Raw genomic sequence first — 17,171 nt, 5'->3', positions numbered from 1 at the left:
ATGTTTTTTTTTCTTTTTTTTTCCTGAATGGGTTTTTAATGCAGATGAAAGTGCCCTATTCTGGGGAAAAAAATGTCACAAAAGGCATTTATTTGTAAGGAAGAAAAGCGAGCACTAGGATTTAAGGCAAGAAGGGATAGGCTAACTCTACTGCTTGTGTAAATGCGGTCGGGTTTATGATAAGTACTGCCCTTATCTACAAAGCTGCTAATATCTGAGCCTTGAAGGGAAAAGATAAACACCAACTGTCTGTCTTGGTTGTACATCAAGAAGGCCTGGACCATGAGAATTCTTTTTCTGGATTGGTTCCATCGATGATTTGTCCCTGAAGGAAATACCTTGCCTGTAAGGGATTGCCTTTTAAAATTCTTTTGATATTGGACAAGGTCCCTGGCCACCCAGAGCCTCATGAGTTCAACATCAAAGTTGCTGAAGTGGTCTCCTTGCCACCAAACACAACATCTCAAAGTCAACCTCTAGATCAGGGGGTCGGAAAGACCTTTAAGGCTCATCACACACAGTATGCTATGGAAAGGATTGTCAGCGCTATGGAAGAGAACCCTGATGGAGAGAACATCATGAAAGTCTGGAAGGATTACACCTTCCACTGAAGATGCTATTGTTATTATAGAAAATGTTGTGAAAGCCATCAAGCCCCAAACAATAAATTCCTGCTGGAGAAAACTCTGTCCAGATGTTGTGCATGACTTCACAGGATTTATGACAGAACCAGTCATGGAAATACTGAAAGAGATTGTGGCTATGACAAAAAAGGTGGGAAGTAAAGGGTTTCAAAATATGGATCTTGGAGAAATTCAAGAGCTAATAGACACCACACCAGAGGAATTAACAGAAGATGACTGAATGCTTCTGAACCAGGGCCAGACAATTAGGAAGAAGATGTAGAAGAAGCAGTGCCAGCAAACAAACTGACATTGGACATTCCGTTGGAAGTGTTCTGATTTTTCAAGACTGCTTTTGCATTCTTTTACGACGTGGATGGGCCCTTCTATAAAATGGGTACCGAAACCAAAATGAAAAACAGTAGGGGGATTGATTCCATCTAGAAACAGTTTTAGAGAAATTAAAAAGCAAAAGTCAGACAGAAATTACCATGTAGTTCCATAAAGTTACACAGAGTGTGCCTGCCTCTCCTGCCCTCCCCCTCCCCCTCCTCCATCTCTTCCCTCTCTGCCGCTGCTGAGATAGCAAGACGAACCCCTCCTCCCCCGCAGCCTTCTCAACGTGGAGACAACAAGGGTGAAGACCTTTATGATGATCCACTTCCACTTAACGAAGAGTAAATGATCATCATGCCGTACAGTTAATGAACTTATCTGCTGTGTGTGTGTGAGTGTCTTCATGTGAAAATCTAGTAACCGTATGACAAGAACCATAGGAGAGCTTTTTGTGTCATCACCATCAACATCACCTAAGTATTCATCGGGTAGAACATGGTGCACCAGACTTATATTGAAATGGACAGCATATCTTACATAGGCATAAGGTTAGTAATATTTAACATAAAATTGACAGTGTGTTAGTTTTCTTACTGTTTTATAACTTTGCTTTCAAAGAATTACATTACCATACAGTATGCCCCTCTCTCTCATTCTTGGAAAAACTGTGTATCAGCCTATCATCACAGGTAGGTGGTTTCTAAAAAAAAAAGTAACAATGTTTCTAATACTGTATTATGAATAAGACTATAGTATTGTATGTCATAAAATTTTATAATGATTCATTCACTAGTGCATAGGCTAGGCTACCATGAAGAAATCATACTGCTGCTTCTTCATTATCAATGCACGAATCATTATACTTGTAAATAAATATGCATTTTTCACATTATCTTTTCATTGTGAAGGCTAGTGATAGTAATACATAGAACATCTATTGTGTTTTGTATCATATAAGACAATATTGATATACATACTGTCAGACAGATGATTCATCCTGTAAGCAAACCATGTAAACTTATAGTATTGATAAATACAGTACAGTACTGTAAGTGTATTTTTCTTCCATATAATTTTCTTAATTTCTTTATTTCTTAATAAAATTTTCTTTTCTCTAGCTTACTTTATTGAATGAATACAGTATATAAAACATATAACATACAGAATATGTGTTAACTGACTGTTTATGTTATTGGTAAGACTTCCACTAACAGTAGGTTATTTGTAGTTAAGTTTTGGGGGAATCAAAAGTTATACTCAAATTTTCATCTGTGTGTGGGGTCTTGGCACCCCTAACCCCAGCGTTGTTCAAGGGTCAGCTGTACTTTTAAATGTAGAGGACTAAGGTAGGGAAAGGTAAAGAAAGGTGGAGCAAAGTCAGTCTTAATGGCCATCTGTACTTATCAGACTCCTGGCAGAAAATAGAAGCAACTCTGGGTCTTTTAAGCAAAGTGATGGGAAAGCTGAGAAGTCAAATGAAGGATAGAGAAACAAGCCATAGGTTAGCCATTTAGGGGAGCCAAAGCTTTACCTTTGCTGATCTTAAGTTTTCATCTGGGGTTCCTTAACAAAAAGATTAACAAGAGGAAAATAATTTATTTACCTGTACTGTGCACATCATGGAGGAGAAACCTCAGTGAAAAGTAACTCAGAACTGTGGCTTAGAACTCCAGCTTATATAGCATCTTCAACAAAGAACAATACATTTGTAGAGAAATGGCAGGACAAAGGAAAGCAGTTTTAGGCTTCTAAGGATGGCAAACTGTGGGAAGGTAAATATTTAGGAGGAAACTAATAAAGTGAGGTTTGTTTGCAGATTGCTCTGGTGCTGTCTCTGAGCTGATAAGAGTCTGTCTCCAGTAAAGGGAGAATTTGTATCCTGCCTTCAGACAGAAAAGGGGAGGGTAGAGAGAGCTTTTCCTACTTCTTAGCTGACTTTAACTCAAAATAATTTTTATGTCAGAGAGGCGTATTTGGGGTGACATATCCTGATTTCCTTCAGGTGAAAGAGGAAGCTGCTATCACCCTTAGGGCAGAGAGGGCAATGTGATGAGATGGTGTTACCAGAACCAAGAAGCCAAAGCTCTTTGGAGGAAACTCAACTAAGTGGGGGCTTCCTGGTGAGAAGTGAAACTGCACAGGGTGGACTGTCCCATGGAAGATGGAGACATGAAGACATAGTTGCTGTCAGAGGTCACACCCAAGAGTGAGAAAGGAGCAGACAGAGCCCAGATCTCTGCACTACTGCCCTCCAGTCTCTAGGAGGTATCTCCCACTGGCCAAACTCAGCTGTAAACTAGATGAGGTAGGAGCCTTGATAAAGCAGTCTGCAGGGGCAGGCTTTTCTATGATATGCAGTGGAATTGGATGCAAGCCTGAGGAATAGATCTGAAGGCAAAAATACAGCTGACCATCTTCTAACTTCTTTTCTTCCTCACAACTTACATTCCTACTTCTGTTTTTCTGGCCATTCCTAAACACAGGGTAACTGTCATGCCTTTACTACTATTCCTGCAACACAGAACACAATCTCTATGCTTTTTTCCTGTTAGAATTTAACCAATTGTTTAAAGCCCAGTCGGAATGCCACACCATTTTAAAACTTTTCTCTTACTATCAGTTAAATAGAGTATTCCATCGGTACTTTATAGTACTTTGACTATGTTTCTCTTGTAGCAGTAATTTTTGCCTTACATTATAGTGATTTAAGTATAGGTCCTTTTCTCTTAATATTAAAAACATATTTGACTATTGCTTGACTAAAAATCCCCACAGGTTCAACACTTTCTTTAGTGCCAAAATCAGTGTGGACTGTGAACTGTGAGGACATTACCTAAGATGGTCTTGCCTCCACTTATAGCCCAGGGACCATGGCATACACTATCTCCCTCTGGACACCAGGAAGGACTTCCATTAGCTCAGAAATGGGAGCTAACTTTCTCCCTGTGGCATGGAGAGATTGAAACTACAATGGATGTCAAGATTTTGTCCTCACCCTCTTTGGAGAATTCACCATCCTGGCACGAGTCTAATTTATTTAGGGGAAAAAAAAGTGCATTGAATTATTTTTAAAAGATCATTTTCTTCTTCTAAATATAGAAGGTTTCCATCTCTTTTTCAGAACAAGGCTACAGAGGGTGAGAAAGTTATGGCCAGTATGCTTTTCCTTAACCAGTGGTTATGATTTATTAACACAAATGTTAGGGTTGGTCAGTAACCACGGTATCTGTAGCTTCAAACCACATATTTCCCAGTGCATCAAACTTCAATTTTCCCAGCATTGTAGGAGGAGATAAATTCACCTGTTTAATACCATTCTGTATTGAGCATCCATGTACCATGAACTGTGCAAGTGTCTTGGGTAGGTCATTCTGGACAAAGTTCGGTCACGCTGATAGCTGGATGGTGAGCCAGTTGCTTTCAGGGATGTGGACTGGAGCTGTTGAGGGCCCAGCTTAGTTTAAAATGACATAGTCTAACTGCATCACAGCAATGCCAAGGGCATGCATTTCAACATACAGTCTTCAGTCATTCCAAGATCTCAGTATCTAGAAACTTGAAACTATTCTGTAATCTCCACAAACTTGAGATATTCTTCAGGAGTCTCAGACTATTTGTTTTTGAGACTTATTCCTTTACTGTTCTAATTTTGCTCCTTTCCCAGGCATATTTTGTTTTTAAAACATTTAGAATTCATCTGGGCTACATTTTCTATGCATTCCATATGCATGGAAAATATGCTTACCCTGAAAATCATGTAAATCGTAAGTTATAAGAATGGGCTCCTAGCTGTAGTCAAGAAAATTGATTCCTTCCAACCTTCATGATTATTATTCATTAGAATCTCCACTGTGTAGGGTATTGTTCCAGATTCCAGAGTTTGAGGGGTGTAACATTAAAATTGTACTCTGGAAACATAGAGTCAACATTTTGCTCTATTGTTAACTAGCTCTGAGATTTGAGGTTAATTTCTTTACTTCTGTAAGATTTAGTTCTTTCATTTGTAAAGTTAGGAGCTTGGACTTCACAAGATTAATTGTGAGCTCTTTTCCAGGTCTGAAAATCTGTGACATTATAATGATAAAAATCCTGATATAAATATTTTCATATATGGGACAGGCAGTTAAAACTATAAAGTATATCCCTCTGACACATGAGGTTCTAAGTGATATAACTTGATGTTGAAAGTATCTTCACTGTGCGAGAGACGGGAGAAATCCTTAAAAAAGGACATTGACACCTTAAGTTGCAAACCATCCTTCTGTGACTTTTCTCTCACCTTTTCATAGTTTTCTATTCGAAACAAGTGTTATCACAATTTGTGGCCAAGTAGAATCAAAGTAGGATATAAAAATCGATCCATGTTTATACTGTTTTCATACATCATTTAAAATTACCAAGTGATGCACCAAATATCTGTAATTGGTTCCAGTCTGTCATTTTTGGGCTCAAATGACATCACTGTATGTCCAGAGAAGCGAGAATATCATATCATTACTTCAACCAGGTTAAGTCTGTGACTAAGAAGAGACAAGTTCATAATTGACAATGAGACCTGGGCAGGGGGAGGAGAGGAGAATGACAGTCCATGCGGAGAGTGAGAAGAAGGCAGAGCAGTGGGAGAGAGGACTGGGAAACTGGGAACCCGATTGCACTGAGAAAGAATGATCTCACAGCTCCCTGGGAGCTTCAACAGTGATCGTTGATCAGGATGATGGCTAGGTGGCTCTGTTCAGCTGCTCATTTCATGTTTTCTCTTTTTTGCTATTAGTCACAAAATGAATCGGTTGCATTAGAGTCAGTGTAAATAATAAAACCACAATACATTAACTATGTTTTCCCTGCACAACATTTATTATTGTTGTTTTCCCTTAATGCCAGTTATTATACATATATTTCAGAAATTTAGAATAATATACAGGATTTTGAGACAAAGACTCATAAGGTCTAATTGTAATCCATCCACTCTTTTGAATCATCATTTATTAATTTACATGACACTTCAGGGTAATCAAATCCCTTTACCAAAATCAAAGTTAAGGAAAGTGATCAGTGCACTGTAAAACTAAGTTTAAAATATCTGAAGAAAAACATCATTTACTTCATTCTTCTCAGGTGCCTACCACAAAGTACCTGCATATGTCAGCAGTGGAGAATCAGGGATCTTGGCTGTATCAGCCTTCAACAAAAACTGCCTCCATCTCTGAGAGTCCTTCCTAAAAATGACTCATTTAAGAGGACTTCTACCTAGGCTCAAATGGGTGACCCACTCTTGTAGTGTGATATTTTCTTGCAGGAGTTATGAAAATGCATCAGAAAAGGCACTCACACTTAAATGCTCAAGTGATTTCCACTCAATGTTCCAAAATTATTTAATGGGAAAATATAGCTTTTAAAAAACAATCCTGGAATAAATGGATAAACAAATGCATGGGGAAAAGAAACTCTACCTCACCCCATATGCAAACATGAACTCAAAATGAGTCATAAAGTTAAGTGTTAGAGCTAAAAGTATTAAATTTCTAGAAGAAAGCTTTAAGACAAAATCTTTATGATGTTGGGTTAGGCAGATTTCTTAACAGGATCCAAAAATCACATAAGAGAAAAAAAAATGGAAAACTGGTTAGATCAAAATTTGTTCAATTTCTTTGAACCTTATTAAGAAAGCCACAGACTGAGAGAAAAAAATTGAAACTATATCAACAAAAGGCTGATATCCAGAAAAGTAAACAAAGACCTTATCCAGAGCATATAAAGGACTCTTAAAGAGAAGAAAAATTTTAAATGGGCAAAAGGTTTGACAGACACTTCACAAACGTGGCCAATAATCACAAAGTACGATCCACATCAGTAGTCATCAAGAAGATGCAAATGAAAACTTTAGTGAGATACCACTACGGACTCACCTGAATGACTCAAATGAAGAAGATGGATAATACTTCTCACAAAGATGTGAAGCAACTGAGACTCCCATACCTTGCTGTGGAAATTCAAAATAGCACATTTACTTAGGAAGATAGTATGGTATCATCTTATGATATTAAACATATATTATTATCTGATCCAGCAATCCCACTGTAGGTATTTATCTAATGGAATGAAAACATATGTCCATACAAAGACTTATATACTCATGTTTATTGCAGCATTTTTTTTTGGGGGGGGGGATACGCGGGCCTCTCACTGTTGTGGCCTCTCCCGTTGCAGAGCACAGGCTCCGGTCGCGCAGGCTCAGCGGCCATGGCTCATGGGCCCAGCCGCTCCGCGGCATGTGGGATCTTCCTGGACCGGGGCATGAACCCGTGTCCCCTGCATTGGCAGGCGGACTCTCAACCACTGCGCCACCAGGGAAGCCCCTACTGCAGCATTTTTTATAATAGCAAAACCCATCAACTGATGAATGAATAAACAAATTGTGGTGTATGTAGCATATCTATATATGATAGTTCTTTTTATGACTTGACTGGATCAAGAGATGTCCAGATGTCTGGTTAGGCGTTATTTCTGGTTATGGCTGTGAAACTATTTCAAGAAGAGATTAGCATTTGAATCAATAGACTGAATGAGGTGCATTGCCCTCCACAACATGAGTAGGCATATTCCAATCTATTGAGGGCTTCAATAGAATAAAAAGGTGGAGGAAGGGGGGATTTGCTCTCTCTGCCTAGCTGAATCCTTAATTAAGCTATTAAATATTTAAATTTTGAAAAGTAAACTCATCCACAAAGAAAACTCCATTCCCAGGTGAATTCTTCAAAATATCTTACATACTTTTACACACAGAAAGTATAAAGTGGGAATACTTCCAAACTTGTTTTATGAGGTCATAACAAAATTAATTTCAAAATCTGTCAAAGATAAAACAATAAAATTAAAGACCAATATTTGCCACTATCACAGTATATCTATTTATATCTTCTTTAATTTTGCAAATTATTATAGTTTTCATTGTACAAATTTGGTCCCTTATTTTTGCTTAATTTATTCCTAAGTATTTCATATCTTGATATTCTAGTAAATTATGTTAGTTTCTAATTTTACTTTAAAATTTTAAATTGTGATTATACAGCAATAAAGTTGATTTTTGTATTATTGACTGTGTCCTTGCTAACTTTATTTATTAGTTCTAGTACCTTTTGTATAAATTCATTGAAATTTACTGTGTATATGATAATGTCCTGGCAAATAAAGACAGTTTTTAGTCTTCCTTTCCAATATTTATGCCTTGCCTTTATCAATCAATCCTCTATCTCTATCTATCTATCTATCTCTCAATCAATCTATCATCTATCTGTCTATCCATCCATCCATCCATCTATCTATCTACTATCTATCTTTGCCTGGTGAAACTGGCTAGCTAAGACCTCCATCACAAGCTTGAATAGAAGAAGTGAGATAGATATCTATTTGTGATCTTAGCTAGAAAGTTTTGAACCTTTCACTTTAAAAAATATTAGCTTCAGGGTTCTCAAAGATGCCTTTTATCATGTTGAAGGAGTTCCCTTTTACTCCTAGTTTTCAAAGTTTTTTCTCATAAATGGGAATTGAATTTTGTCTACTTTTTCCCCCTGCATCTATTGTGATGATCATATGGGGTTCTTTCCCCTTTATTTTATTTATATGGTGATTGATTTATTTTTGAATGTTGAACTGATCCCTTATTATCAGTATAAGCCATTCTTGGCCATTATGCATTTTTCCATTTATATATTTATAAATTTGTGTCTTTGTTTATGGGAATTTGGTATGTAGTTCTTTTGTCTGATTTTGGTACTGTTACACGAATTGGAAAATGTTCTCTCCTCTTTGATTTTCTGAAACAGTTTTTATAAGATTAGTATTATTTTTCCTTAAATGTTTGATAGAATTTACCATTGAATCCTTCTGGGCCTGGAACTTTCTTTGTGGTAAGGATTTTGATTATAAATTCTAATTCTGTAATTGTTATAGCACTATTTATGTTTTCTATTTCATTTTGGATATCTTTCCATAAGTCATATCTTTCAAGTATATTGTCCACAGGCCAACTTTACTGGCATAAAACTGTTCATAATATTTCCTTATTATTCTTTTAAAATGAAACTAAGGTCTACAGTGATGCATCTCTTATTACAAATAATAAGCTTTGGTTCTACTGATTTTCTCCTTTGCTTTTCTATATTCTATTTACTTGGTTTGTACTCTTATCTTTTGTTATTTATTTACTTTTACTTACTTTGAGTTTAATTTATGCTACTTTTTCTTGGTATGTATCACTAGGGTTTTATCAGTTTTATTAGTCATTTAAAAAATTAGCTTTTAGTTTTGTTTATTTTATCCATTATATTTTTGTATTCTATTTCACTTATTTCTGCTTTTATCTTTACTATTTCTTTCCTTATACTTCACCATGTATGAGCCTATTCCTCTATTGGAATAGTGACAGATCTATTCCATCTATGAAAGTATTACTTGTTGTGGAAGATGTTTCAAGTTAACAGCCTTTTTATAAGGTTAATTAAAGAGTTTCTAGAATTTCCATGAATCAAAACACTCACTGCCTATGACTAGCTTACAGCAAGGCCTGTCTTTAAAAAATCAACTAACCACATATTGAAGTTTTCTACTTCCACAATTTGGGGAAATAAACATCCTATGGTTACTGAAAAGTAGGAGGTAATAGTGAAGAGGGAAAGATGGAAGTAATTCAGTTTTGAGTACTTTGTCTTGGAGCTCAATATCTGCATGAAAACATGATAGAAGGGACAATTGAGGGTATCCAATGGCAATTCAGACATGAGTAGTTATCATAGATTTATAGTATCTCAATGGTATTTTGCTTTCTAAAGGTGTCCTTGGGACAAAATTCTGTTCTTATGTAGGTCATAGTTTGGACTCTTCTGTGGCACACAATTACATTATCTCTGCTATTGTAAAGTGTATTCCTTGGATACTCGGTGAAAATATATTTTATACTAGGAAGACACCTCCCAGGATTTCCAGCCTAAAGTCACTTTTTGTTGGAATGAAGCAGACAGATTTATCATTTGGCAATCCTAGTAGAAAAAGACTTGAGACCACTGTTTCCTTTAACAAGAGAAAAAAACCCAGTTCTACCTCTGGTTTTAAGAGAGTACCTTGCATCAGAACAAACTTCCTGTCTTGGAACAAACAATAAATTTGGACACAATAAGAAAAGAAACAATAAATAAAAACACCTATTTAAAGGCACTGGAGAGAAACCATGTCAAACAGAAATAAGAAAAAAATATACCAAGGTGAGCTCTTCTTTCTCTGCATCTTTTACACCTTGAGGCACTCGATGATTAATAGTTTTAAAAGTCAAAAGCTAAATAAAAGCAGAGGCTTAAAGCTTGCTTTAGTCTCACTGGGCTAGTAATATAAAAAGGAATTCAGAGATAATAAGGAACTCATCACTTCATGGGAAATGCCCTGAAGAAAATGGAACTATGGAGAAGTGAAACCGTCTATCTGCTTGGCTTTTGGCCTCATACTATATTACACAGTGAAGAAGGATCCTACTTTGAAGAACCTTAGCTTGTTTTCTGTGTATATACCTGGAGCTTTTCAACTCTTTGTTTGGACCTAGCCTCCAGAGACCTGAGATTTGTAAGGGGAATACCTAATACAAGCCATCCCTTTTTTGCATGTGTAGCTCAAGGTGAACTAACACACCATGGAAACAGCAATAAGGGAACCTCAAGATTCTTGAGAGCAGTGTCTGACGATGAACGTACTAAATGTATGAGGAAGAAAGAGCTGTAGATTTTGAGTGGGGGTCTGGTTGCACAGGTTCTGTTTTCCCTGGAAGCCCATTCATTGGTGTCTCGGGTTGGAGACTCTACCAAGGATTTCGAAGCACCTCGCCTCTCATCAGTTTTGACCTTCAGGTTGGAGTCAGCAACCTTTTCTTGTAGAGGTCAGTTAGTAATATTTACAGCTTAATGGACCATGTAGCCTCTGTTGCAACTGCTGAGCTCTGCTGGTGTATTATTAAAGCAGCCAGAGACAAAAAGTAAATAATTGGGAATGGCTGTGTTCTAATAACATTTTATTTATGAACACTGATATTTAAATTTCTTATAGTTTTCATGCAAGATGAAATATTCTTCTTCTTATGATATTTTCCTCCACCATTTAAAATGTAAAAAAAAATCTTCACTTGCAGGCTGTACAAAATTGTCCCATGGCTGTTGTTTGCTGACCCTGTCTTAGGGCATCAAGTCCTTCCTGATATTCAGGATCCTCAGGAGATTCAGTACTCTTTTCCCATAACAACAGCATTATGGTAACATGGGATTTCGGGGAAATATTCTGCAGACAATCTGTTCCTGGAATCAATTTCAGTCGCTTAATAACCACCTCATCATCAAGGAAGAGAAGATGGCTTGTCGGTTTCGTGGTTATTCTCAGCGTTTGCTCCAGAAATAACTTGCTTGATATTTCTCCTTCCTTAAGTGGCAGACACTGAACATGAATGAGAAATGATTTAATATGATGTACTGTTCTGCCAAGAAGGGAATGTGGAATGAGACATGATTTTTTGGTTGTTGTTGAAATTTTACCATTGTTAACGAATGATTTCTACTTATGAACAAGTTTAAGACTTGACTAGATTCTTTCACACGTTCAGTAATGAAGTAAGTGACTGGCTGTCTGGCTGAAACAGCACTACGAATCCCGACGTTTATCCTTTCTCTATGAGTCGAGCCAGAGAATAGTCTGAAATATAAGGAAATTAAAACAGAAAGACAGGGGAAATGACAATAAAATTATAAAGGCATTTGATAATACACATCCAACTGTGAGTAAGGTTTTTATATTTCAGAAATTTACATGACAGTTAAAAAAAAAACTAGAAATTCACCCCCAAGATTATAATCAGTTTATGCAAGTCTTTTTAATTCAAATGGGAAAGTGTTACAAATGCATTTTAGGTGTCTATATGGACACCCCAGTTCCAAGACATGTTTCCAGCTTTGGAAAAGGAAAATCAAAGCTGATGTGTATAGCAAATTTGGGAAACGGTTTCCTTGCCTCTATCAGAAACTGCATTCAGTTTCTTCCCTGAAAGAGTACTTCTAGCAAAGGAATTAATTCTGCAGAGTTTCTCTAACAGAAAAAGCTTAAGATGAAACATACTAGTATGGGGGCAAGAGGTTGCTTCAGAGAAGATACCTTTAGCAAGAAATGGAGTATTTGAGTGAAAAGACTCACAACTGGCTCCCAAATAATTATAAAGTCGTCCAAGTCAAGCAAGAGTTTTAGAAAAGCTATTAATTGCAAGGACCAGTAGATGGCATCAATAAGTCAGGATAGACTCAAGGCTAAGGAAAGAAAAAGGGCAATTTGGTAACTCCTTACTTTCATGTCTAACCCTTCTGTCTGAGCTAGTGCTATTTGCCTCGCTGATCCTATTTGACACTCTGAGCTACTGCTTCAGTTTTAGTCCACACTCAGGAAAGGTCCATGAGCACATGCTGAGGGACTTAGGACAAAAAACCCAGTGAAATGATGTGCTCAGAAGAGAGTTATATTTTCCATTACAATTTTCCTGCTTCTGTCCCCATGCTCATTTTCCTTTCTTCCTCCCTGCCTTCCTCCATCTCTTCCTCTGTACCTTAGGTGCAAATATCTGACTTATATTCTGCTCACCATCATCACAGGTTGAAAATCCCTCTCTCTCTTTTTTAAAAAATTTTCCTTCTTTTCCTGGACTTCCAAACTGATCTCCCCATAAGTATTTATGGAATGCAGTTGATACCTATGCTTGACAGTGTACATACATATGTAAAATATGTAATGTTTTGTGCATGTATATATTTTTAATTTTTATGAAAATTATTATATTGTTGATTTTTGTTTCTTGTTTTTCCTTTTACACACAATATGTTTCTAAAAAATGTTCAAGTTGCTGTTACTTCTAATGGCTACCTACTATTATTCCATAGTATTTACCTGCTATATTTTAATTGGCTATTCCTTTAGTGATGGACAAAACTAGACCTCTTCTATTTTTCTCTTTCCTTCTCTCAGGGCATGGTCAGACTTTAGAAAAAATACATTTTGTAAAACAGCTTCTAAAAATGTGATAAACAGTGAATAAAACTGAGGAAACACGGTGTTTGTTGGGAAAAGCATTCTCAGTCTCTGCTACAGATTGGCTCAGTTCCTTTAAGACTTCTAGAAGAGCTTTCCGATTCTCATTATTACTAATTTTTACATTTTTTACCAAGTACTAGTATAAAAACCAAGGAGATATTTGAATTCATTCTACTCTTAGATTTATTTTCTCTTGTTCTAACAATGTATTTTGAAGAGAGAACAAAAATGAGAATGTTACAAAATTAACATAATTGGTTCGTGTTTTATAATCAACATCATGGCTATTTCTAATCTTACTCCCCTCTACATATATAACAATTTTTAATGGAAAATGCAGCATTAAACACTGGTAAACTATCTGTGCCAGAGAGACAGGCAATACCGTATTCTTTGATAGTACAAACTGAACTGTGCTCCACTAAATTCGTGTTGAAGTCCTAATTCTCCATGTGACTGTATTGGAGATAGGGCATTTAAGGAGGTGATTAAAGTTAAATGAGGGCACAAAAGCAGAACCGCAGTTCTCTAGAACTGGTACTCCGATAAGAGGAGGAGGACACACAGAGTGTGCTCTGCACCGTGTGAGGACCCAGCAGGACGGCAGCCTTCTGCAAGCCAGGAGGAGGGCCACCACGCACCCAGCATCTGACTTACTAGTACCCCGATCTCCGACTTCCAGCCTCCAGAACTCTATGAAGATAAATTTCTGTTGTTTAAGCCACTCAGTCTATGATATTTTGTTATGGTGGCCCAAGCTGACTAATGCAAAGGCACAGATAATAAATATTTTAGGCTTGTGTGCCAGGACCAGCATTACAAGGCTTACTCCGGAATGCCTTTCTAAGAAGGTGACAGTTGGCTGAGAACTCAATCATGAGAAGGATCCGATTATACAAAATTCAAGGTGTTCCTGACAGTGTAAACAGTAAGTGCAAAGTCCTCAAGGTGGCAGAGGTGGCATCCAGCTTGTGGCAGGGTTTCGGGGGGCTCAGGACAACAACAAAAGGACCAGTGTGTCTGGCTTAGAATCTGGTGTAAGAGTGTGAGATGTATGAGATAAGGAAGGATAATGAGGAGGGTGAGCTCATGGTGAGAACTTGGAAAGGAACTTGGATTTTAGCCTAAGGGTTGTGGGACACTTTTGGAGTGTGTGTGTGTGTGTGTGTGTGTGTGTGTGTGTTTAACTTTGTATTTCTTTGGAGCACTTTAAAGTCTGAAAGTAACTTGATCTGATTTATGTTAAAAAAATCACTTTGGCTACTAAATGAAGTGGAAACTGGGAGTCTAGTTAGTAGACAATTGTAAACTTGGAATATCGATGCTGGAAAGCGTGGGTAGATTTCAGACATTATTTATATGCTAAATCATCAGGATTTGTTGATAGATTATGAATAGAGGGCAAGAGAAAGACAGGATGACACATCGTATTTTGGTTTCAATAACAACAAGAGAGGTGGGAAAAATAGAGAAGGAATAAAGTCTTTTTCGAGGGGAGGGAGGCAAGAGTTTATTTTGGAAACGTTGCATATAAGATGCTTATTAGAAATGCATGGAATTATTGTGCACGTAGTTATATATACAAGTCCACATCTCAGTAGAGAATGGAGGTTGGTGTGTTACCTTCAGCATAGATATGGAAGAAAAGCCATAAGACTGAGTGGAAGCCCTTAGGGCAGGAGTGAGCAAGAGAAAAGAGAAAAAGAGGGCCCAGGATTGAGCATGGGGGCATTTATAGGCTGAGCAGTGGAGGAAGAGCCATCAAAGGGCACCAAGAAGAAGCTTCTAGGAAGGTAGGAAAAACACTTATCACAAGATAGCAGTCATTTTGGAAAAGATCAGAGAGGATTTCAAGAAGGAAAAAAAGGCCAATTGCTTTGGATGCTGACAAGAAGTGAAGAATGAAGACAGATAGTGACCATTGGATTTGGCAATGGAGGTGGTCAGTGGACCTGACAAGAGCTGCTTCTCTAAGAGAAGAGGATGGAAGCCCCAACGGACCATGTTGAGGAGAGAGTGAAGGTTTGGATTTGGAGGTTAAGAAGGAAATAAGGTGAGCACTGAACTTGCCTCATAAGATCTGAGACTGAAGTTGATCTCCGCCATGTACTAACTGAACCATCTGGGAAAAATCACTTAATTTCTTTGAATTTCATTTTGCTTCTCTGTAAATTGGGGATAAAATGCTACACACAAGGGTAGTTATGGGGACTAAATAAAACAATGTAGGCTAAGTGCACATAATAGACACAAGTATTTACCTTTTCCTCTCACATTCTATTCACTTGATCTAACCCTTCTGTAGGTAATGAACATTTCCAATGTAAGGATCCACAGGTGGCTTTTGCAAGTGCCAGGAAACTCTGGGGTTGTGAGTACAGAAACTACTAAAAAAGACTTTGCTGCTCTAGTTTCCTAACCTGTGCTTGAGGTGCAGTAAGTATAAAGGTCTATACCTTGGTCTCTGAGGGCCACCAACCTAGGAGAGCAGGAGGATATTTGCAACATATCCCGACAACTCCACTTTGGATCTATTAAAACGTTCTGGTCTAAGGTCTATCCACATCTCAGATGGACTTTCCTACAGTCTATGAGCGACAAGAGAACATGTATAAGTCAAGGATGATGTACTTTCGCCCAGAAAAGCAAGGTTGACATTGTTAAGTGGGAATTTGAGGATTTCTAGGAGCTTGTAGTATGTTGCTATCTAGTTGCATTGCACATGCCCTTACCCCCATAGTAGAAAAATGGGTTTAGAGGAACCATCCAATGGTCTTCCTTGAGTCTTCTACAGTGCTGCTTCCCCCAGGAGATTCTGTTTCCTAGCAAGTCACAATCAAAAGAAAGTGAGTTATAATGGAAAAGAATATAAAAAAAGACACCCCCCCCACTGGACTGGTGAAGCGGCTTCGCCCCTTACTTTGGACCTCGAGCCTCACTTCTCCAGATGGACCCCAAATGCTCCTGCCCCACTGGCGGCGCCTGCAGCTGCGCTGGCTCCTGCACCTGCAAGGCCTGCAGATGCACCTCCTGCAAGAAGAGCTGCTGCTCCTGCTGCCCCATGGGCTGCGCCAAGTGTGCCCAGGGCTGCGTCTGCAAAGGGGCCTCGGACAAGTGCAGCTGCTGTGCCTGATGTTGTGGAGAGCCTGCCCCAGGTGTCAATGGAGGACCACGGGCCGACCTGTGTTTTTATACAACTCTGACTTGATTGCTACATTCCCTTTCCTATGAAATATGTGAGTTGTAATAAAAGTTGTTGACACTCTTCTGAAAAAAAAATATATATATAAAAAAAGAAATGTATATATGTGTGTAACTGAGTCACTTTGTTGTACAGCAGAGAGTGGCACAACATTGTAAATCAACTATACTTCAATTAAAAAAATAGAAATAAACTTTTAAGGAGATAGGAAAGAAAAAAAGAAAGTGAGTTATTCCAGTTGAGGGACCTGCCAACATTTTACCTTCCTTGAAGCATGCCTCCTTCTTTCTATCTCCTTCTCCACCCCTGCACCTGTCATTAGGAAAAAATATTCTCTTTAAGCTTCATAATTAAAAAAAATGCTTTACTAATTAAAATATTTGCTTGTGTAATAACAATAACTAATTACACCCAGCCTGATGAGTTGTATATCACATTTCAGCCAAGTAGAACTCCAAACAGCTGAGCTATTAAATCCTGATAAGTGTTAATGGAAAAGACTGCTCAGCCTTAACCCTAGTGATGCTACCAGCAGCACTATAATTATAATTTCCTCTTTCATTAAGGAGCATAATTTGCCATTGATTTTTATGTAAAATGCCATTGACTTCAATGGGAATTCCTTATGAATAGCAAAGGGAAAATATGGCCTTTGTTATTTCCTGGAATGTTTCTAAAACTTTCATTCTTTATGGTATGATTGGATGCCATATCATAAATTTTCATCTTGTTCTTTATATTTTATTTTCTGTTAGAAAGTATACATAAAGTTACTACAATTCAGCTTAGAATGTTTGTCATTTTTGAAAAAAGTTAGTATAGGATCAAGTTCCCAAGAGAATTATAACACAAGTCATGTCTGTTTGAAGATAGATTTAAGTTCAAGAGAACAATCTTTACAGAATCTA

General features: G+C 37.6%; 1 protein-coding gene across 1 annotated transcript; it reads left to right on the top strand.

Annotated features, from left to right (window-relative positions):
- The first annotated feature begins 15,936 nt into the window (after positions 1-15,936).
- LOC308612404 (metallothionein-1E-like) lies at positions 15,937-16,475 on the top strand. The gene has a single exon (XM_081224880.1). The coding sequence runs from the start codon at positions 16,009-16,011 to the stop codon at positions 16,192-16,194; it is 186 nt and encodes a 61-aa protein (XP_081081006.1). The 5' UTR covers positions 15,937-16,008; the 3' UTR covers positions 16,195-16,475.
- The last annotated feature ends 696 nt before the right edge of the window (positions 16,476-17,171 follow it).

Source organism: Mesoplodon bidens, assembly GCF_964165515.1.
Source record: "Mesoplodon bidens genome assembly, chromosome: 2".
NCBI lineage: Eukaryota > Metazoa > Chordata > Mammalia > Artiodactyla > Ziphiidae > Mesoplodon > Mesoplodon bidens.
The sequence above is the reverse complement of the archived record's forward strand: the minus strand, read 5'-3'. Positions and strand labels throughout refer to the sequence as shown.